Source organism: Oncorhynchus kisutch, linkage group LG3 (genome assembly GCF_002021735.2).
Source record: "Oncorhynchus kisutch isolate 150728-3 linkage group LG3, Okis_V2, whole genome shotgun sequence".
NCBI classification, from domain to species: domain Eukaryota; kingdom Metazoa; phylum Chordata; class Actinopteri; order Salmoniformes; family Salmonidae; genus Oncorhynchus; species Oncorhynchus kisutch.
In genome coordinates, this window is record NC_034176.2 from 70,929,349 (window position 1) to 70,953,785 (window position 24,437).

General features: G+C 43.4%; 1 protein-coding gene across 2 annotated transcripts in view; it reads left to right on the forward strand.

Annotated features, from left to right (window-relative positions):
• LOC109873155 (synaptotagmin-7-like) overlaps positions 1 to 24,437 on the forward strand; it is a 116,875-nt gene that overhangs the window by 45,451 nt on the left and 46,987 nt on the right. For both annotated transcript variants that reach the window (XR_004206752.1, XM_031813195.1), the window contains exons 2-4: positions 2,138 to 2,241; positions 20,668 to 20,753; positions 24,047 to 24,181. Coding sequence is in view for 1 of the 2 variants with exons in the window: in XM_031813195.1 (XP_031669055.1) it covers positions 2,138 to 2,241; positions 20,668 to 20,753; positions 24,047 to 24,181 (325 nt within the window). In the remaining variant the exon portion in view is untranslated. The remainder of the gene's footprint in view (positions 1 to 2,137; positions 2,242 to 20,667; positions 20,754 to 24,046; positions 24,182 to 24,437) is intronic.

The following is a 24,437-nucleotide window of genomic DNA, read 5'->3' on the forward strand; positions in this document are numbered from 1 at the left end:
AACAAACATACAGTCAATAATACAGTATAAACAAGTCTATATACAATGTGAGCAAATGAGGTGAGAAGGGAGGTAAAGGCAAAAAAGGCCATGGTGGCAAAGTAAATACAATATAGCAAGTAAAACACTTGAATGGTAGTTTTGCAATGGAAGAATGTGCAAAGTAGAAATAAAAATAATGGGGTGCAAAGGTGCAAAATAAATAAATAAATAAATAAAATACAGTTGGGAAAGAGGTAGTTGTTTGGGCTAAATTATAGGTGGGCTATGTACAGGTGCAGTAATCTGTGAGCTGCTCTGACAGTTGGTGCTTAAAGCTAGTGAGGGAGATAAGTGTTTCCAGTTTCAGAGATTTTTGTAGTTCGTTCCAGTCATTGGCAGCAGAGAACTGGAAGGAGAGGTGGCCAAAGAAAGAATTGGTTTTGGGGGTGACTAGAGAGATATACCTGCTGGAGCGTGTGCTACAGGTGGGAGATGCTATGGTGACCAGCGAGCTGAGATAAGGGGGGACTTTACCTAGCAGGGTCTTGTAGATGACATGGAGCCAGTGGGTTTGGCGACGAGTATGAAGCGAGGGCCAGCCAACGAGAGCGTACAGGTCGCAATGGTGGGTAGTATACGGGGCTTTGGTGACAAAACGGATTGCACTGTGATAGACTGCATCCAATTTGTTGAGTAGGGTATTGGAGGCTATTTTGTAAATGACATCGCCAAAGTCGAGGATTGGTCATCCATTTCATCCCTTTAAAAAAATTATGAAAAGATGAAAGACCTCCATGAAACACCTGCCATTATGGTCACTTATCAGCAGCATTATGACATGTTGAATTGCTTTCTGAGTGAGATGACCAGTAATGGATAGTTACAGTATCATTGTCATTGCTCAGGTTCTGTTGAAAACATAATGTCAACTGATTGCTTCCTTTGATGGATGTGTTCTACAAAGGCTACTCACTGTATTATTCTTCTCACAATAGATAGTAGGAAAATAATTTGAACAACATACTGAGCAAAAGGAGAGCAAGAAAGAATGGAGAAAGGTAGGAGGCCTCATGTGGAAATAGAGGAAGGATGACAGGAAATGAAAGAAAGTGTGAGGGAAGAGTGATATGTGGATGTTTTTACCAAGCTACTCCTTCTGTTCTCTGCCATGAACAACTTACAAGACCTGGAGTTTTATAGGGAGGGATGGAGAGAGAGATGGAGCAAGGGATGGAGAGAGATGGAGAGTGGAAGGGATGTGAAATCGAGGAATTGTGTAGGCAGAGGGGAGAATGTAACAGAAAGAATGGGAGGATGAGGTGGAATTGAAGTCCATTGTTTATGCACAATGTTGTTTGCCAACACGTCTTTGCCTTTTGAATTGTCTTGGCAGAGGAGGTGGGCTAGATGAATAGCATTCAAGAGGCAGTGATGTAGTTATTTTTATCAGAAATGTGTGAGTGAAAGAGCTTTTATCTGTCAAGCTTGGTCTTGACTTATTGAAAGATGAACAAAAGGCAGGAGGAAGAGCTGTAGTACTGATCATGTACAATGAGACACCAAAGAGGAAGGAAGCTGCAGATTACAAGACTTGTAATTGAACCCTCTTAATGACCATTGTTTTTCTTTTCCTTTGTTTCACCGACTCTGTATTCATTCACCAGCTGTAGATACTGACACAGATGGGGAAAGTAGACATGATATTTATACCGGTACACTTGCCCTCTTTTCCTGTCTCTTTCCCTTTTTCTGTTGATAGATTGCTCTGTCTGCAGGTTTGTGATGATGGAGTGGGAGAGAGCATATTAAATAAGCTCATTACAGGCTCACACTTCCCACTCCTTCCATCATGATCTGCCTCATTTGTGTATTTTTCCTGTATTTGTTTATTAGATTTTTACCAACATATTGCCAAAGGGATATGTAGAGATATTCTTTCAACAACATTTTCTCTCAGTCTTTACCTCCTTCTCCTTCCCCTCTCATGATTGGCATGCATTTTAACAGTAACCCCTATTGCTCTTCCTAATCTCTGTCTCTCTCTCTCTCTCTCTCTCTCTTCCTCTCCCGATCTCTCTCTTGATCTCTCTCCCCTCTCCCTCTTTCTCTCCCCTCCCCCCTCTCCATCCCCTCTCCCCCCTCTGTCTCTCTGCAGGGTCTCTATCTATCAGTGTGTTCCTAGTATCTCTGGGGCTGACAGTGTGTGCCGTGTGGCTAGTAGCTCTGTGTGGAGTCTGCACCTGGTGTCAACGCAAACTGGTGAGTGGACCACTAACATTTACCTATAACATTATATCCTATTATTTGGTTTTAGGACACACTGGCCTTTCCAGAACAACACAGTACAGCAGGCTTCCATCCACTCTTCCATGACTCTAATTTATTTGTATAACTTTAATTCGACTAGCTTGGTCAGTTATCATCGGCAATTATGACCTGTCTGAGAGGTCATTACACACATGTTCAGGTCATTATACACACCCCAGCATTGACCCACAATTTTCCCCAGAGCTAGTAGGGATTTATCCTGAGTTAGCTGCCTGGTAAGGTTAGCTACCTGGTAAGGTTAGCTACCTGGTAAGGTTAGCTGCCTGGTAAGGTTAGCTGCCTGGTAAGGTTAGCTGCCTGGTAAGGTTAGCTGCCTGGTAAGGTTAGCTACCTGGTAAGGTTAGCTGCCTGATAAGGTTAGCTGCCTGGTAAGGTTAGCTGCCTGGTAAGGTTTCTCTGCCTGGTAAGGTTTCTCTGCCTGGTAAGGTTAGCTGCCTGGTAAGGTTAGCTGTCTGGTGAGGTTAGCTGCCTGGTAGGGTTAGCTGCCTGGTAAGGTTAGCTGCCTGGTAAGGTTAGCTGCCTGGTAGGGTTAGCTGCCTGGTAGGGTTGAACCCCAGAACTGTATACACACACATTTGCACAGACATGCCCCACATCCTCATAATAGAAGTGCAGGATAGTGAGAGAGAGAGGCGTTAGGCTGTAGGTGTTACATATTGCACAAGAGGAAGACTGAGAGACCGAGACATGTGAGAGACCGAGACATGCAAAGACATGCCTTGAGGTTCTGTCTGTAATGAAAAGCGCTATAAAAGTTTTAATCTATTCTCTCCATCTTTTGCTCTCCATATCTCTCTCTCTCTCTCTCCATGACAATGCACTGTGTCCGTGCCCCTCTCCGTACCCCATGCCATTAAAATGGTACAGTTGGACACCCAGGTAATTAGCTGCGATTAATAATTAGCTATTGGCTGCCTGTTGCCGCCTTTTGGCTATTAGAGGAAAGCAGAAAGATTGTTCACGGATCAGACATTTAGAATGAAAAGATAGTCTCTTTGATTAAATCCTTTCACCATTCTATATCATTGAGTATATCATATTCTATTAAGTAAAGAATGATTTCCCCTCCTCTCATTCTTTCATTCTCTCACCTCCCCCACCCGTACATCTGGTCTCAGTGTATGGCAACAAATATGTGTGCATAAACTGTAGGCTACATTCACTACATTAACATAAGCAAAACAGTAATACACACATTCCAGGACACTAAAAGGCAGGCACTGAGGGTAGAACATGAGCACATTGCATTTTGTATCTAGCAGTTAGTCAATGGCAAAATCACACTTTGGAGTTCATATTTCGGGCTCCCAAGATGGGCAGCGATCTAAGGCACTACATCTCAGTGCAAGAGGTGTCACTACAGTCCCTGGTACGAATCCAGGCTGTGTCCGTGCCCCTCTCCGTACCCCGTACCACTAAAATGGTACAGTTGCACACCCAGGTAATTAGCTACGATTAATAATGAGCTATTTGCTGCCTGTAAATAAAACATAAAATACATTTTCAGTCTCTTGCCAACTTTAGTTTCTATGCTGGACGGCACAACTCCAAATTACTATTTTCTGCCATAAAAACTCCTTGGATAAAAGTTGCAGTGCTTTCTGGTTGTGTTCTATTTTCTGGAGTATCCTTCTGTTTCCATAACTTTGTGTGTGGGCTCTTGGTAGTGTGCAAGGGGAATGGTATGGGGAGATGTTGTGTGGCCATGATGGTGAACATGAACAGAATTCTCCATTAGGTTATGTAAACATGGCTTTGTGCCTAGAGCAGTGCGTGTGCCTGCTTGTCGCCGGCTCCTGGTCCCATGCTAATGATTCATATGCTAATGTACACATCACTCTGAGCTATTGGCTGCTGCCTGAGCAACTGTGATTCTGCCCATACGTTTCATCTGGAAATACTCTCCCCTGCTTTTGCTCCCTCCCTCCCTCTCTCCATCGTTCTCCCCTCCTCTGTCTGTCCTTTCTTCGCTTTTCTCTCTCCGTATCTTTCAGTTCTCTCTCTGTCCCTATCTTGGCCTTTCTCTCTCTCTTTCTCTCTCTCTTTCTCTCACTCTTTCCCTCTCTCTCTCTTTCTGTCTCTCTCTCTCTCTCTGTCTAGGAGCATTTGTGGAGTGAGGACAGCTCATAGGTGGGTAAAACATGCAGAGGACTTAATTCATCTGAGTGATAGAACGGTTCTGAAGTGAGATGGAGATTGTAGAAGCATGCATAAAGCATGTAAATAAGATGTAATATTAGTAACTGGTATTACGCATATTTGTATTGATGCACATCTATGATATATTACCAGTCTGTCACACCCTGTGTAGATTGAGGACTTTCAGTCTGGTCTTCAAAGATGAATCATATCATACCCTGTCAAATACAGACACACACACAGTAAAGCTACTCAACGCTCACCGTCCATTTCTCTTGTCCTCGCCCTTTCTATTTCTCTATTGACCCTCACACTCTTTGCCTGTCTTTGCAAATACCATGTCTCCCTTTTTACCAGTGTTTCATAACCGTAATTCAGAGTCCACAGATGCTGAGAGACAGGATAGTCCAGCGTCCCATTGTGACATAGCTATGCAGCTCTGAGACCACCGTCCACGGGAGAAGCACAGCCCAATCGCACACCTCCCCCAAATTCCCAACCAACGCGGCTCCGTGTACATGTCCTTTACTCATTTGAATGTGGTGACAGTTGGAGAAATTGCTAGTATGAAAACCAGTGGTTGCTAGTATGAAAACCATTGGTTGCTTGTATGAAAACCAATGGTTGCTAGTATGGTTGCTGGTTGCTAGTATGAAAGGACGCTTACACGTTTGGACTCTGATAAGCGCTTTTATGCGTTTGTCCCTTTGCCACTTTATCTCTATGTCCTTGTCAGTACATCGCTGTCCTTTTTGTTTTTCTATTTATACCTCCACTGTTTCCCCTTCCTAGTCCTTGTCTCTGTGTTATCTTCGGCATCATCTTCCTTCTCTCTCTATGCTGTCCTTTTTCTCTCTCTCTGTCTGAGTCTATTTATACATAGCAGGGTCATTCCACGGAAAGAGTGCTTTTTGCGTATCTTTGATACAGTATTTTAAGTAGACATTGTGCACCAATATTACATTTTAAAAGCTGGTAGAATTCAATAAATCTTATTTAATTTTATGTATTTTTATTTTGACATGTCTCTTCGTCATTTGTTGGAAGATTTTAACTCACTTAATCCCAAAATGTCTCCAATTTTCACGATCATTGTAAAGCCTTAGTTACAGTTCATTCGTAAAGCATTCAGATCGCTTGACGTTTTCCACATTTTGTTACGTTACAGCCTTATTCTAAAACTGACTAAATAAAACATTTTCCTCATCAATCTACACACACTACCTCATAATAACAAAGCAAAACAGTTTTATTTTAATTTTTGCAAATGTGTAAAAAAAAACTGAAATACCTAATTTACATAAGTATTCAGACCATTTGCTATGAGACTTGAAATTGAGCTCAGGTACATCTGGTTTCCATTGATCATCCTTGAGACGTTTCTACAACTTGATTGGAGTCCACCTGTGGTAAATTCAATTGATTGGACATGATTTGGAAAGGCTCACACCTGTCTATATAAGGTCCCATAGTTGACAGTGCATGTCAGAGCAAAAACCAAGCCATGAGGTCTCCGAGACAGGATTGTGTCGAGGCACAGATCTGGGAAAGGGTACCACAACAGCATTGAAGTTCCCCAAGAACACAGTGGCCTCATCATTATTAAAAGGTATAAGTTTGGAACCACCAAAACGCTTCCTAGAGCTGGCCGCCTGGCCAAACTGAGCAATCGGGGGAGAAGGGCCTTGGTCAGGAAGGTGACCAAGAAGCCGATAGTCACTCTGAAAGAGCTCCAGAGTTCCTCTTTGGAGATGGGAGAACCTTCCAGAAGGACAACCATCTCTGCAGCACTCCACCAACCAGGCCTTTATGGTAGAGTGGCCAGACGGAAGCCACTCCTCAGGAAAAGGCACATGACACCCCACTTGGAGTTTGCCAAAAGGCACCTAAAGGACCATGACAAACAAGATTCTCTGGTTTGATGAAACCAAGATTGAACTCTTTGGCCTGAATGCCAACCATCACATCTGGAGGAAACCTGGCACCATCCCTACAATGAAGCATGGTGGTGGCAGCATCATGCTGTTGAGATGTTTTTCAGCTGGAGAGTCTTGGAGGCTAGTCAGGATCAAGGAAATGATGAACGGAGCAAAGTACAGAGATCCTTGATGAAAACCTGCTCCAGAGCGCTCGGGACCTCAAACTGGGGTCGAAGGTTCACCTTCTAACAGGACAACAACCCTAAGCACACAGCCAAGACAACGCAGGAGTGGCTTCGGGACAAGTCTCTGAATATCCATTAGTGGCCAAGGCAGAGTCCAGACCCGATCAAACATCTCTGAGGAGGCCTGAATAATGCTGTGCAGCAATGCTCCCCATCCAACCTGACAGAGATTGAGAGAATCTGCAGAGAAGAATGAGAGAGCGTTGGACTACTAACCGAGCGTTGGTGTCACGTTCTGACCTTTATTTCCTTTGTTTTGTCATTATTTAGTATGGTCAGGGCGTGAGTTGGGTGGGCAGTCTATGTTTGTTTTTCTATGTTTTGGGGTATTTCTATGTTTCGGCCTAGTATGGTTCTCAATCAGAGGCAGGTGTCATTAGTTGTCCCTGATTGAGAATCATACTTAGGTAGCCTGGGTTTCCCTGTGTGTTTGTGGGTGATTGTTCCTGTCTCTGTCTTTGCACCAGATAGGACTGTTTAGGTTTTCCATGTTTATTGTTTTGTAGTGTTCATGTGTACATTTACATATTAAAAGAACCATGGACACTTACCACGCCGCATATTGGTCCTCTGATCCTTTTCGCCTCTCCTCTTCGGAAGAAGAGGAGGAAATCCCTGACAGAATCACCCACCAACCAAGGACCAAGCGGCGTGGTAAAAGACAGCGACGACAGCAGCAGCAGCAACAACAGCGGCCAGCATCACAGGACTCCTGGACATGGGAGGAGATACTGAACGGAGAGGGACCCTGGGCACAGGCTGGGGAATATCGCCTCCCCAAAGCAGAGCTGGAGGCAGCGAAAGCTGAGCGGCGGCGATATGAGGAGGCAGCACGGCAGTGCGACAGGTACGAGAGGCATCCCCCCCCCAAAAAATTTGGGGGGACAGACGCCCACCCAGACCCTCCACTATAGGTTAAGGTTTTGCGGCCGGAGTCCGCACCTTTGGGGGGGGGTACTGTCACGTTCTGACCTTTATTTCCTTTGTTTTGTCATTATTTAGTATGGTCAGGGCGTGAGTTGGGTGGGCAGTCTGTTTGTTTTTCTATGTTTTGGGGTATTTCTATGTTTCGGCCTAGTATGGTTCTCAATCAGAGGCAGGTGTCATTAGTTCAAATCAAATCAAATTTATTTATATAGCCCTTCGTACATCAGCTGATATCTCAAAGTGCTGTACAGAAACCCAGCCTAAAACCCCAAACAGCAAGCAATGCAGGTGTAGAAGCACGGTGGCTAGGAAAAACTCCCTAGAAAGGCCAATACCTAGGAAGAAACCTAGAGAGGAACCAGGCTATGTGGGGTGGCCAGTCCTCTTCTGGCTGTGCTGGGTGGAGATTATAACAGAACATGGCCAAGATGTTCAAATGTTCATAAATGACCAGGATGGTCGAATAATAATAAGGCAGAACAGTTGAAACTGGAGCAGCAGCACAGTCAGGTGGAAGTTGAAACTGGAGCAGCAGCATGGCCAGGTGGACTGGGGACAGCAAGGAGTCATCATGTCAGGTAGTCCTGGAGCATGGTCCTAGGGCTCAGGTCCTCCGAGAGAGAGAAAGAAAGAGAGAAGGAGAGAATTAGAGAACGCACACTTAGATTCACACAGGACACCGAATAGGACAGGAGAAGTACTCCAGATATAACAAACTGACCCCAGCCCCCCGACACAAACTACTGCAGCATAAATACTGGAGGCTGAGACAGGAGGGGTCAGGAGACACAGTGGCCCCATCCGAGGACACCCCCGGACAGGGCCAAACAGGAAGGATATAACCCCACCCACTTTGCCAAAGCACAGCCCCCACACCACTAGAGGGATATCTTCAACCACCAACTTACCATCCTGAGACAAGGCTGAGTATAGCCCACAAAGATCTCCGCCACGGCACAACCCAAGGGGGGGGCGCCAACCCAGACAGGATGACCACAACAGTGAATCAACCCACTCAGGTGACGCACCCCCTCCAGGGACGGCATGAGAGAGCCCCAGCAAGCCAGTGACTCATTAGTTGTCTCTGATTGAGAATCATACTTAGGTAGCCTGGGTTTCACTGTGTGTTTGTGGGTGATTGTTCCTGTCTCTGTCTTTGCACCAGATAGGACTGTTTAGGTTTTCCATGTTTATTGTTTTGTAGTGTTCATGTGTACATTTACATATTAAAAGAACCATGGACACTTACCACGCCGCATATTGGTCCTCTGACCCTTTTCGCCTCTCCTCTTCGGGAGAAGGAAATCCCTGACAGTTGGACTACTAACCGAAAGGTTGCAAGATCAACTCCTCGAGCTGACAAGTTAACCCACTGTTCCTAGGTGTCATTGAAAATAAGAATTTGTTCTTAACTGACTTGCCTAGTTAAATAAAGGTAAAAAAATCTATAATAAGGGGATGGTAGGGGACGCCATGTGCGACTGACGTGTTTTCCGTTTGCTCCCTTGATATTCTTAAAGTTTATGTGATTTCTGCAGCAGAACCGTATTTATTTTCAAATATTAATTTGGTGATCCCTTTCCGTAAAAACCAAGACTACTTTGCTTCCGAATGTCAGCATGTCGACCAAACATAAGGCCAAAAGCATGACTTTGAGAAAACCCTACAAGACCCGCTCTCATCACCGCCCTCTCCTGAGTCTGAGGGCCCGGGGACGCACACTTTACCCGGGGGCGCGGCTTGGCCCGGCGGCGCTGAAATTAACATTCTCGAGGCCATCAAACTACTATGCTCTGAGATAGTTGAAATGAAAACAAAGATGGTTGCTACGAATACAGGAGGTTTCTGATACTTTAAAAGCAGATTTAACCATCCTGCGGAACGAGACTGTGCCAGCAATCACATTACTCAAAACAACAACTGTGTCACACACTACAACGATTGCAGCACTGGAGACCTCCGCTACTAATGTCTCCGACTTAACTACATCCCTGGAGGCTGAAGTTAAACGCCTAGCTGCGGATTTGAAAAAGGTGAAGGAGAGTTGTGTGAGTTTAGAGGGATTCTCTCGACGCAATAATCTAAGACTTGTATCGGTCCCAGAGTCCGCGGAAATGTATCGCGCCACGGATTTAGTTTCAGGGCTGCTGAAAGATGTTCTTGCCTTAGATGAAAAGCCCCTGATTGATCGAGCCCACCGGTCGCTGCGCCCAAAGCCCCGGGATGGGGAGAGGCCCCGTGACAATTCTTCGAGTGCACTTTTTTCATGAGAAGATGGAGATCCTCCGACGAGCCCGCAATACCACTCTGAGCTTTCAAGGACAGAGCTTCTCCATCTACCAGGACTACTCTCCCACTGTTTCCAGGCAGCGCACAGCTTTCGGACAGGCCAAACGAGTACTTCGGGACCATCCAAGTGTGAAGTATGGACTGCGATTCCCGGCCCGTTTATGGATATCTCATGAAGGTAAAGACTACACATTTTAATCTCCGGATGAGGCTATGGCTCACATTCAACGTCACATCAAGAAGTCTTGAATATGCTCACAATTCAGCAGCTGTTGCTTGCGAACTGTGGATAGTAAGTAACCCACCTGTGGTAAAATTATGTTTAGATATAACAGGTTAGTCTTGTATAGTTGGCGAAACTATTCAGGCTTATTTGATGTGATCTAATGTTTTGATCATCTAGTGTGCGTGCCTTATCTCGCTTACCTATTTAGTTTGTTTACACATTGTCTCAGTGACTCAAATTATTTTTGGTTATTTGTTTACTGCATCCGTTTGCATTGACCCAGTAAACAGTAAATGTCTCCTGAGGCTACACGGTTTTTGGGGCCTCACTTTAATTTTTAAAGTTTTGAGCGTCATTTATGCCCAGCAAACGTTCATCGTTGCGCACACGTAGTTTTTTGGTATTGGTTGTAAACTGTCTCAGCGTCAACTAGACTACTATTATAATTACTATTATTTTTGATTGTCTTACTACGATTTCCTTACTTCAAATTAGATTTTTGGCTGAGAGCCTTTATACATTTGATTTATTTTCTCTCTCAATGCCTGTTATAAGACTGGGAATACAATTATATATATCTACAAGTGGTGCTTTTGTCATTCCGTTTGCACAAGGGATTCGCCTTTTTTTTATTTGAAAAAAACCCCATACAAATCTTTCTTTTTGCTGCTTGATCCACTAACAAAACGCGACTTTAAAGAGCGGGACTGTGGGTTTAGGTTTAAGACCGCACTCTCACAGACATACTGTGCGAAGAGAACATGTTCTATTTAGGCTTGTACCTCGTTTGGGGAGGTATTGTCTGGGATGGGGGGAGGGGGAGGGGGTGGGGGGCAGGTTGAATTGTTCAGTTCTAATGTTGTCATTCTGTCTTTTTAGTTTTTTTTTCCGTTTTTTTTCAGTACTTTTTCCAAACATTTACCACCGTACATTATTACTCTGAGACAAGTTATTCTGGGGGTTTTGGGCGCTCATTGCTTTTCCATTCTATGCTCTAATGACAGGGTTGAATAACGGGAATGCCCAGAGGGGCCGAAATTATGCGATCAAGTACATTTCTTGGAACACCAAAGGGGTTAACAACCCGGTGAAGTGTAAGAGGGTGTTGACACACTTAAAGGGTTTGAATGCAAATACATTGCATTTCTACAAGAGACTCACTTGAGGACTGGTGAGCATTTTAGGATGCGTAAGGACTGGGTTGGTCAAGTGTTCCACTCGAACTTTCATAGTAAATCAAGAGGTGCTGCTATTCTGGTTGATAAAGCTACTCCCTTTGTAGCTTCTGAGGTTATTGCTGATCCTAAGGGACGATACGTCATAGTAACCGGTGAACTGTTTTCTACCCCTCTTGTTTTGGCTAGTGTTTATGCTCCCAATTGGGATGACACAAGTTTCATTTCTTCCTTTCTGTCTGCTATTCCCAATTTAGATTCTCATTTGTTGATTTTAGGGGGGGATTTCAACTGTAAAATGTCCCCAGTTCTTGACAAGTCCTCACAAACAAATACAGGCCCATCTAAATGTGCCCTACTTATTCAATCCTTTCTTCAGAAATATGCAATGTTTGAGGTCTGGCGTTTCCTACATCCTACAGATAGACAAACATACTCCCGGATTGATTACTTCTTTTTGGACAAAAAACTTCTGCCTAACCTTCGGCAGTGTACTTACGAGAGTATTGTTATCTCTGACCATTCACCATTAGTGCTTGAACTAGAGTTTCCCCAGCGACCTCCTATGTGTTATCAATGGCGTCTCAACCCCATTTTACTCTCAGATAAGGAGTTTGTCAATTTCATTTCTTCTGAAATCACCTTATTCCTAGAAACTAATTCAACACCAGGTATGTCCTGCTCTACCATATGGGAGTCTCTCAAAGCATACCTACGTGGCCAAATTATTTCTTATACAGCCAACCAAAACAGAGTTTGCTCCCAGCGACTTTGGGACCTGAGCGAGTCCATAGCCACATTGGATGAGAAGTATGCTACGGATCCTTCCTCTGATCTGCATAAAGAGCGCCAACTACTCCAATCTGAATTTGATGAGCTTTCTACCAGGCAAGCTGAACAGTTACTCTTGCGAGCTCGATACAAAGTCTATGAACAAGGCGGCAAGGCCAGTAAACTCCTTGCGCATCAGATCCGTAAATCTGAGGCCTCACGTTTAATCCCACAAATAAGGACCCCGTCTGGTGCCACCACAGTTATCCATAAAGAGATCAATGATCAATTTAAAAATGTTTACTCTGCGCTATACACCTGAATCCCCTCAAGACCCTTTGCTGATTGACTCCTTCTTTAATGGCTTGAATATGCCTTCAATTGATACAGACTCCCATGACTATCTAGAAGAAGAATTTAAGTTTGAGGAGATTGCAACAGCAGTGTCCGCAATGAAAAGTGGTAAATCACCGGGTCCGGACGGTTTTCCAACTGAATTTTACAGGACGTTTTCTGGTCTGCTTTGCCCATTCTTGTCTCGACTATTTGCAGAGTGCCTTAATACTTCAAAGCTACCGCCTAGTCTTTATCAGGCTTCAATTTCATTACTACTAAAGAAAAACAAAGACCCCCTGGAATGTGGATCCTATTGCCCAATCTCGCTTTTAAACTGTGATTACAAAATCCTAGCTAAGCTTTTAGCCATCCGTATGGAAGGCTTGCTGCACCAAGTAATACACTCTGACCAGACTGGCTTTGTGAGAAATAGGCATTTATTTTTCCATATTAGGCGCCTTATGAATATACTGTACTCCCCAGCGTCGGAGGACCCGGAGGTGGTGGTCTCACTTGATGCCGAAAAAGCGTTTGACCGCGTTGAGTGGGATTACCAAACAGCTGCCCTTTATAGATTTTGCTTTGGCCCCAAATTCATTGCGTGGATAAAGATTATTTATTTTTCCCCCATGGCTTCGGTATGGACTAATAACTTGTCATCTGACTATTTTCCCTTGCACCGTGGATCCAAACAGGGTTGCCCACTCTCCCCCTTGTTGTTTGCTTTGGCAATCGAACCTCTCGCCATTGCACTACGCTCTAATGATGACATTCAAGGCATAATCAGGGCGTGCTGGGAGCAGAAAGTCTCGCTATATGCTGACGACCTCCTTTTGTTTATCTCCAACCCCGATACCTCATTGCCACGTGCCCTATCTGTTCTTAAAAAGTTTGGATCAATCTCAGGGTACAAGCTGAATCTAGGCAAGAGTGAGCTTTTTCCGGTAAACAAGGCTGCTTTAAAGTGCTCTTTCACAAGTTCTCAGTTTAGGATTGTCCAGGATCAATTCACTTACTTGGGAGTAAAAGTGACATGGAAATATTCAAATTTGTTTCAGGAAAACTTTGTTGCTCTAGCAGACAGATTGAAACAATCTTTTACTTTTTGGAATTCGCTACCCCTTTCTCTTATCGGAAGGATTAATGTCGTTAAAATGAATGTGTTGCCCAAGTTTTAATATTTATTTCAATGTTTACCCATTTTTATTCCAAAATCTTTTTTTATTTCACTGGATCAAACATTCATGCTTTTTATTTGGGATGGCAAGGTACCACGGATTGGTAGAAAACATTTACAGAAGCCTAGGTCATTGGGGGGTTTAGCTCTACCAAATTTTCAGACATACTACTGGGCTGCGAATTTCAGAGCCGTTCTGTACTGGCTGCAGACTGATCCTACTGGCCCTAGACCACTCTGGGTCCAGATGGAGTCTGAATCAATTTGATTTGATTTGAATCGTGTAAACCTGCAGCACTTTCCTCTGTGCTGTTCTCGTCTCTCCCAGTGTCCCTAGGCAAAAGGTGTGTCAACCCAATTGTAAAGCAGTCTCTTAAAATTTGGAATCAGTTCCGTTTAGCCTTTAGCCTCCGAGGCTTTTCTCTATCAGGCCCAATCAATCAGAACATTTTATTTCCTCCATCTTTGAATGATGGGGCTTTTGGCATTTGGCACTCACTAGGCCTCTCCTCGCTAGCCCAATTATTATTTGATGATACATTTGCCTCTTTTTCTCAGCTGCAGGAAAAGTTCAATCTCCCCCAATCCCACTTTTTCCGCTATCTCCAGACTAGAAACTTTGTCAGAGCTAACACACCTGGATTTCCCAATAGGCCTGCGAATACAGCTATAGAGAGCATCTTGGAGCTGAACAAGCTTCCTAGGGGCGCAATTTCAGATGTATATGCAATCATTCATGACTTACAGAACCCTTCTTTGGTGCCTTTAAAGACTCGATGGGAAAAGGATTTGGGGAGGAACTTGGGGAAGAAGCCTGGGAATCTGTGCTGCACAGGGTGCACTCGTCCTCTTTTAGCACTAGACACAGCCTCATTCAATTCAAGGTGGTTCACCGTATCCACTGGTCGGGGGCCAAACTTGGAAGAATATTCTCTGATTTTGATCCTACCTGTGTCAGATGTAAAGTGGAACCAGCCACACTGTTGCATATGTTTTGGGGCTGTCATAAACTGTCAGGTTTCTGGGAATTAATATTTAAATGTTTCTCTGATATATATGACACTATTGTAGATCCGTCTCCCCTTACAGCCCTTTATGGAGTACTGCCCATGGGTACCCCCCTATCAAGAATCCAGTCGGACACTGTTGCTTATACAACTCTTTTAGCTAGACGGCTAATACTACAGAACTGGAAGATGGCAGCTCCCCCATCTTATAAATATTGGGTGAGGGATGTGTTGTGCTCTCTGAAACTAGAAAAAATTCAATTCAATTCACGTGGGAACCCCAAACTGTTTGATGAGGCTTGGGCTTCATTCCGGTCTTACTTTAAACAGTCCATCCCCAGATGGCATTCCAATTAATACTAAAATAAGTCTGTGACTTAAGGGTTGGAGGAGCTTCTCTCTGTGTTTTTGCTGGGGGGGGGGGCATTAAGGTCCATGTGCTTATTGTTTGTGACCCGTGGATGCCTTGTTCATCTTGCCCGGGCAGAGACTGAAGTGTGAGCTTGTTTTTCCCAGTTATTTTTACATTTTGTTCACGCCTACATGAATAATCATTCTATTTTTATATAATTTTAAAGCATTGTAAACTTTATTTTTTGATCCAGTGGATGGTCGGTCTGTGGCCATGACTCTCTGTGAGTGGTTGCATTTCTCCACCCTTATCCCTTGACTGTTTACAGGAACAATGGTGAGGTGTTTGCTCTGTCCCTGTACTATAGATTGCCCTTTAACCTCTGTTGCCTTCTGCCTGGTGTGTTTAACTTGTCTAAAGTCTGGTATCTTTAAAGCTATTGTTTATTTTTTTATATTTTTTTATTTCTTCTAGTTGAGTATATTATTTATATTGCTTTGTCGTGTGTGTGTGTGTGTGTGTGTGTGTGTGTAAAACTTAATAAACAGAGTTTAAAAAATATATATACTATAATAAATAAATAAAATACCCAAGAAGATTCAAGGTGCTTCAACAAAGTACTGAGTAAAGGGTCTGAATACTTATTTTGTCATTATGGGGTATTGTGTGTAGATTGAGGGGGGATTTGTTTTAAATCCATTTTAGAATAAGGCTGTAACAAAATGTGAAAAAAGTCAAGGGGTCTAAATACTTTCTGAATGCACTGTATTTCTTTGCCTTGACAGTCATTTCTGAAGAAGATTATTTATTTAATGTGATTAATTTACGTCTGTCCCTCATTTTAAGGTCAACCCTGTTACGTGAACTGAACTCTCATTTTAATATGGTAAAACTATTCCGGTTTTAAATATTGTTTTCAAAAGAGACATTGAACATCTAAAAGTCAAATCATAGAGGCAGGTGAGCAGGTTCTACTCTTTTTGGTCATTTCCTGGTGTTTTGTGGTGGAAAACTACATGTCAGCCGTGTTAGCCATAGATAGACAGTTTGTGAACTGAAATCGTGAACCCTGTTACTTTATTTATTTTATAGGCACCGAGTTTGGAACGACCCAGCACATTTCCTTAAACTCATAGGACATGAATGACTGTATAAAAATCAACCTTGCATGCAACAATGTGCATAAAACGGGCAACTTACAGTCGTGACATCACCTCTGTATGAAGATAAAACCCCGAATCAGTTACCTGACATGGGAGCTGTGTCACTTCGGTACGCAGTTGATGGCAAATAAAAATAACAATTAAGTAAATACATTGGACAGCTACAGAATTGTGTTTATGAGGAAGTACACAGAGGTAAGACACAATTAGATAAATACAGTGATATTTAGCTCATGGTAGTTGATAGATGCAGCCCTGTGTAGAGGTGCAGTATATCAGCCCAGCATATGGGTGAGGGAAGATGAAGACGTCAGAAACAGGTCTCATGGGTCGATTATGGCAGGAAGGAGGAGGGACGGAGGAGAGGATGGAGGGGAGGAGCAGAGAAGGGGAAGGGGGAGAGGGAGGAAGCAGGAGGATGGGAGGGAGGAGGGGATAGAGGAGAGGAGGAGGGGAAGAAAGAGTTGGATAGAGGATCGGAAAGGGATTAGAAGGGAGATAGGAGTGGTGTTGGCGGCCATTGTGTGTGTTGGACTGTGACAGACATAACGACAGCGGGACTGAGGGCGGAGGACAGATCCTTCACAAGGCTGCAGCATTACGCTGTTCCTAGCGGGGAGACATTCATGATACACTCCACCTCTTCTACCCCACCCTCTCCCCCATTCTCCCCACTCTCTCCCACATCCTCTGATGTCTCTCCTCTCTCCATCTCACTTGATTCTGTTTCAACCCCGCTCATCCTGTCACTCTCTCTCTCTCTCTCTCTCTCTCTCTCTCTCTGTGTTGCTTACCCTTCCCACTCAATCCTACATTGCGTCTGCCTTTCTCTCCATCTTCTTTCCCCTTCTCTTCCCTCTCCCTCTCTCTTGTCCCACTCCCTGTCTTCAGTATTATCTTCTCTCTCCTTCCCCTACTCTCTAGCCTCCTGAAGATTTGATGATAGTGTTAAATGATAGATGAGCTCCACTTGATAGCATATTCTTGACTGTTTGAAATCTAGACTTTTCTGAGTCCCTAAAACAACTGTGTGAGTGAATGACTGTGTGTTGGTGGATGGGTGGGCAGTGGGGTCATTTCCAGAGATCTGCCCTCTATTGATAAGTGTTTATAACAAGCAGACAATGTAATTTGAGACATAGAATGTGACCATAAGTCTATAGTAAAACCTTTTCCTGCTCCAAACTGCCTTTTGAAAACCTTTCTTTATAGGGTAAAGGTTTCCTCTACTACATGTGATGTATATGTTTGCAAAGGAACCGAAATGAAAGGAAAATCCATAATTATTTGATTTTACGAGGATCACATTGTAAATATTAGGTTTGGTGTTACTCAAGTTAGTTTAGAAACTATAAAAGTATGAGTCAAACCATATCAAATGTATGATCAGAAACACAAGTCATTATAAGATTATGTATTTAAGGCTGATTACCCATCACTCATAGTGCAGGGTTGATGTGTCCACTCACTGTGCTCTTACACATTTCAAATGGAATAGCTGTTTTCCAGTCTGTTTGAAGGGTGTAGTACTCTCTTTATTCATTGAAAATGTAATGAGCATTGAAATGAAAAACAAGATTATGTAGCTGTACTTTGTGACAGTGTGTGTTTAGTGTTTACTGAGTGTTTGGCTTCAGTGTACAAATTGTCACACACCCTGCATTCATTTGATACACAAGGCCAGGCCAATCATGTAGCTGCAGTTCTGAGTTCTAAGGTTTATCATATATTTACAGTCATCAGATTCATCTCAAAATGTTTCATTATAATTCCACTGATTGTTGTGAATTGTGGAAACAGCATCTATTTTAACACCTATGTGTTATGTATGTTTGGGCGTGTACTGTTTCTGAGTGTGTAGTGTTGTATGTGTGTTGGGAGTGTTGGATGTGTGTGGACGTGTCTAATCCCCACTGTGTCTGATGCTTGGCGCTCCATCCGTTCATTCTGTATGGTTAACAGATGTATGGATTATTGCTGTGGAGAGGGTTTGGATTCACATGTAGATCCTGAGAGCTGGCTGTATGTAGCAACGGTCATCAAAATTGTTAAAAGGTTTAAAATCAATTCTAATAACTGCAACAGTTGGACAATAGATGAAGATACTCCCCAAAAAATGTAATGTTTAAAATATTTCTGATATTTACTGAATTATAGCACATAAAACATTTTACTGGCACAGACAACTAATGAATGGAGTTCAGGGATTCTGGTGGGAATTCAGGCATTCAATTTATTGTACAATTTCCCTTTTTTATGCACTCATACAGTGCATTCAGAAAGTATTCAGACACCTTGCCCTTTTCCATATTTTGTTACGTTGCAGCCTTATTCTAAAATTGATTAAATAGTTTTTTCTCCTCATCAATCTACACACAATACCCAATAATGACAAAGCAAAATAGCACATTTACATAAGTACCTTTGGCAGCGATTACTGCCTCAAGTTTATTTGGGTATGACGCTACAAGCTTGGCACACCTGTATTTGGGGAGTTTCTCCCATTGTCCTCTGCTGATCCTGTCAAGTTCTGTCACGTTGGATGGGGAGCGTCGCTGCACAGCTATTTTCAGGTCTCTCCAGAGATGTTAGATCTGGTTCAAGTCCGAGCTCAAGGGCATTCAGAGACTTGTTCCAAAGCCACTACTGTGTTGTCTGGGCTGTATGTTTAGGGTCATTGTCCTATTGGAAGGTGAAACGTCACCCCAGTCTGAGGTCCTGAGCGCTCTGGAACAGGTTTTCATCAACAATCTCTCTCTCTACTTTTCTCCTTTCATATCTCCTTCGATCCCGACTAGACTCCCAGTCCCTGCCACTGAAAACCATCCACACAGCATGATGCTGCCACCACCATGCTTCACCAAAGGGATGGTACCAGGTTTCCTCCAGATGTGACGCTTGGCATTCAGGCCAAAGAGTTCAATCTTGGTTTCATTGGAACAGAGAATCTTGTTTCTCATGGTCTGAATGCTTTAGGTGCCTTTTGGCAAACTCAAAGTGGGGTGTCGTGTCTTTTCCTGAGGAGTGGCTTCCGTCTGGCCACTCTACCATAAAGGCCTGATTGGTGGAGTGCTGCAGAGATGGTTGTCCTTCTGGAAGGTTCTCCCATCTACACAGAGGAACTCTGGAGCTCTGTCAGAGTGACCATCGGGTTCTTGGTCACCAAGGCGCTTCTCCCCCGATTGCTCAGTTTGGCCGGGCGTCCAGCTCTAGGAAGAGTCTTGATGGTTCCAAACGTCTTCCATTTAAGAATGATGGAGGCCACTATGTTCTTGGAGACCTATAATGCTGCAGAAAGTTTTTGGTATCCTTCCCCCAGATCTGTGACTCAACACTGTCTCGGAGCTCTACGGACAATTCCTTTGACCTCACAACTTACTTTTTGCTCTGACATGCACTGTCAAATGTGTGACCTTATATAGACTGGTGTGTGCCTTTCCAAATCTTGTCCAATCAATTGAATTTATCACGGGTTGATTATAATCAAGTTGTAGAAACATCTCAAGGATGATCAATGATCAACCACCAAAAATGTGTCCTGTATATGCCTACCTGCACTCACCTGCGCTGTCTAGACTGGCTCATTAATTACTTGTTGCTGTCACGTTCTGTTGCATAATTCATCAAGTATTTTAATTTTTTATTTAACCTTTGTCTAACTAGGCAAGTCAGTTAAGAACAAATTCTTATTTACAATGACGTCCTACCGGGGAACAGTGGGTTAACTTGTTCAACGGGAGAAGGACAGATTTTCACCTTGTCAGTTCAGGGATTCATTCCAGCATCCTTTCAGTTAATGGCCCAACACTCTAACCACTAGGTTACCTGCCACCCCAAGTATGTCAATAGCAGGATACCCTCAGATTAAAAATCAACACGCTTGGCTCCAGAGTACATACTTTACATGGTTTGAAACATCAAACGTAATATCACTATAATCAGAGTGTTTATTTTCAGAAGAGGCTTTTATTTCATTTGTAAACATTTCAACTGTATTAAATTCAAACTTTGTTCAATTCCTCAAAAAATGAACACCCATCAAAATAGAGGTCTCTTTGTTCTCTTGTGATGTAAGTGTCTAGACGATGTGTTAAATCCCCGACTAAGCAAGCGTTCTTTTAGATGCAATGGATCGACTGTGTATTCCATTGAGCCCATTTCTGTGGTGTGTTTGACAGGTCATTACAAACATTTCCACGGTCGTAACATTAACGGGAATAAAACGACAGGCACAAGCAAGAGTATGAAAGAGTCACAGGAGTAAAATGAAAGCAATCAATCCAGCAAAATGTAAGTGACAAGTGGATTTTTCAACCCTCAAACAAAGGAAATAGATCCTCAGGTGGGAGGGGCATGCACATGCTACTGTATGTGCTGGCTCGCATCCAATGTGTTGCTCTTCTGTCTCTGCCTGGGGTCATTTAGCATATTTTTGGCACCTGATGGTATTCTAAAGGCTCTGTAATGAAGGCTCCGCTGGTAAAGAGTTTTCAGATGTTAACGGCAATCAAGACAGCGCACAGAGAGACACAAGGCAATGGACACGAAGGAAATTATTTATCTCCTTCTCGCTCTCTCATTCGCTCTCTCATTCTTTCTCTCCCTCTGTCTCTCTATCTCTCTCTCTCCAGGGGAAGAGGAACAAGCCTGTTGTGGAAGCAGCCAGCACTCCAGATTCAGTTCAGATTCGTGGCCGAGGGGAAAACAAAGCCATCAAGTAGGTGATGTGGGGGGGGGGGGGGGGCTGGCTGAGCTACTCACTACAGCACAGCTAACTGGGACTGTCAAGAGGATCAGAGGCAAATACCTGGGTGTGCTCAAATAAAAGGCTAAAACACAGAATCCCGCTGAGATATAGAGGGGAAGGAACATATTTAGCAAAGTAAAGGGCAGTTGTGGTTGTTAAATAAGCGTTTCTTGATAACTCCTCATTTTGAAAACAAAAGGCACAAATTATAGGATATTTCATTTGACAGGCTTCAGATAAAGAGCATGTTAAAGTCCAGTAAAATGAGGAACTACATGATGTGTCCCTGAACACTCAATGGAACGGTAATAAAGTCTTACTGACAAAGGAAAGGGGGGACCTAGTCAGTTGTCCAACTGAATGGATTCTACTGAAATGTGTCTTCCACATTTAACCCACCCCTGATAAGCCACTAGTTTTACTGTCCAACTGAATGGATTCTACTGAAATGTGTCTTCCACGTTTAACCCAACCCTTGATAAGCCACTAGTTTTACTGTCCAACTGAATGGATTCTACTGAAATGTGTCTTCCACGTTTAACCCAACCCTTGATAAGCCACTAGTTTTACTGTCCAACTGAATGGATTCTACTGAAATGTGTCTTCCACGTTTAACCCAACCCCTGATAAGCGACTAGTTTACTGTCCAACAGCAGTGTTACTTTATTTTACAGCCTGAATGTGATTACCTTGGCTGAGTTTCAGTTGAAATTTGCACTACATCCAGAGTTGAAACCTAAAACCAATGTTCTACTTGGATTGCACTAAGGTACCCTTTATCTCAATGCCTTGTAAAGTAAAATAGTCAGAATCACTTAAACAAGCACTATACCTAATATTATGCGTATCATAGTACATTTATAACTATAGCCCAATCCCAATAAAAAAATAGTATTTGATGTCCACTTTAACTGCAGCAATGTTTTGATGATATATTCTACTGTATGACTGTTTGTTGTTAACATTGCAGTCCTGACTGACGGTGGTCTCGGTCTCCAGCTAACCCAGCAGTCCTCTCCCTCCTCTGTCACCATACCACCTGTTCTCCCATTCTCCCTTTCATCACTCTCCTCCCTGTTTCATTTCTCTCTTTCTGTCTCTCTCCCTTTTTCCAAAATATGTTTTATCTGTGTAACCAACCTTTGTTGTTTCACTTTGACTTATAACATACTGTATATTACTCTGTGATTGACGTTGAATATATGTTTAACTCTTTCACTGTTTTCTAATCCCTTGTACAGAGGAAGGTATAATCTATTAATTTGTCCATGAGTCTGGATGCTGTGTAAACTCACAGAATAGATGATATGCTTTTCCCTTAGCCCATCCCCTTTAGACCAATAGACTTTTTACCTTCCTTAATTCACTTGTTTTCCTACTTTCTTTTCAAAGACATAAATGTTTTCCTCTGAAACTCTATTAGGAACATTATAATGGAATTACTTTTATAAATGCAGGGCCAGGGCCGGATTACCGAACGGGCACGTGCCCCTAGGCCCCTGACCTCCAGGGGGCCCCTAACCCATTTTTTTGTGTTAAATTGGGGGGCCCCAGATAGCATACGATATCAAAATGTGTGGAATTGCAGGAAATTTGGTTTAAAACTGCAACGTTTTTCTCCGCCTCATGGCAAAATGTATAGAATAACAGGAAATTACCTTGAAAACGGCTAAACCTTCCCTCAGCCTCATGGCAAAATGTGAACAAAAGCATGAGATGAGCTATAAAACAGTACATTCTTCTCTCTGCCTCATGGTAAAAGTGTAGAATTGCAGGAAATTAGCACAAACATTTTTGGCAGCTCATTGCATTATTTAATAATCATGATTTTAATGCAGTTTGGGAGTACAAGCTAGACAGATCTGGGCAGACAGGGGGCAGAGACCAGCATCTTACCTCTGTGACACTGCAGAAAAATGGGCAAATGAGATGGCAGTTGACGATTTAGTGTAGAATTATGAATCCCTCCTATGAAAATGTTACATTTTTCTCTTGTGGACTTTATATTCACTTTAAAGGACCTGTTCAACAAAGTTCTTGATATAGATTATTACCCATGGCCCTCGCCGACCACCAAGCCATGCTTGATATAGATGTATTACCCATGGCCCTCGTCGACCACCAAGCCATGCTTGATATAGATTATTACCCATGGCCCTCGCCGACCACCAAGCCATGCTTGATATAGATTTATTACCCATGGCCCTCGACGACCACCAAGCAATGCTTGATATAGATTATTACCCATGGCCCTCACCGACCACCAAGCCATGCTTGATATAGATGTATTACCCATGGCCCTCGCCGACCACCAAGCCATGCTTGATATAGATGTATTACCCATGGCCCTCGCCGACCACCAAGCCATGCTTTGCAGACCCGCTATCAGAAATGACAAACAACTTTTAATTTACAGGGCAAATCCTTCTTCTTTTATTTGCAACTTCGCTCTGCCATGCGAGCACATGATGTTCCCTGGGGCGAAACACTACCAACTCACCCCCTCTGCAACATTTTTGAGAACCGGCCTCAACCCAGGGGACTGTTTTCTGATCTATACTTGCATTTCTTAAAAGCATTTTAGAAGCCCCTGCCAATTGACCTACTATAGAAGAGACCTCTTACCTTCATTCACTGAAATTAACTGGTCTGTAAATCTCTGTTCTAGAAATCCTAATTATCAGAATATCCATTTTAATTTTGTCCACAGATCTTATCTTACCCTGCGCAGACTATTCCAAAGGAAAATTAATCCAACCCCGAAATGCTCTCTATGTCTTCAAGGTGCTCCTGGTACCTGTGGGTCAGTGCAACTGTCTTGTGGTGGGAGGTGTGGGTGGGCACATTGGTCCTGTGGGAGAAGGTAAAGGTTTTCTCTCTGCATCATGGAAAAATGTGTTGAAATGTAGTAAGTTAGCTGATTTCAGAAATTGGGGCCCACGGAGGTCGATGCCCCAGGGCCCCTACCCCTAATGTGGTAGTCCGACCTTGTGCAGGGCCCCTACCCTTAATGTATTTCCCAATTATTTTCTACAAATATTAGAGGTGTATCTCTATTGCCTGGATTGACATGTCTCTCATTCATCTATTAAACTAAGGTTGTTTCCCTATCCTGTCTCTCTCCAAGAAACATCCTTCACTTTGCTCCACTGTGATTGGCTCTGCTGCTCTGACCTATCTTTCTTTCTGTCCCTGAAACTCCTCCCTCCTACTCCACTGTGATTGGCTGTACTGCTCTTACCTGTCTCTCTCTCTGGCCACAGTGATCTAGACAGGGACTTTTGGAATAACAATGACAGCAGCAACGTGCAGCAGAGATGGAGCTCCTACCCGCCCAAGGAGTTCCTCTTAAACATGTCCCCCTATGCCCCGTATGGAGACCCTCGCCTCACGCCCAAGTGAGTCTCGGTCGCGGCTGGTAAGGGACCCCTCTCTCTGTGCAGGGCTGTAATGAAGCGGGGGAGCCAAGCCTCTTACATTGAGTTCTGTGCCCCCGTACCCCCTACCCTCCACAACCCCCTCAGACTGACTCACTAGAACAACACTACATTCTAGAAACAGACAAACATTGCAGACAAAATATGCATCCAAAGACACAGTACATTGTCTACATAGGAACATGCCACCCTAGTCCACTTGCATGCATTTCTCTCT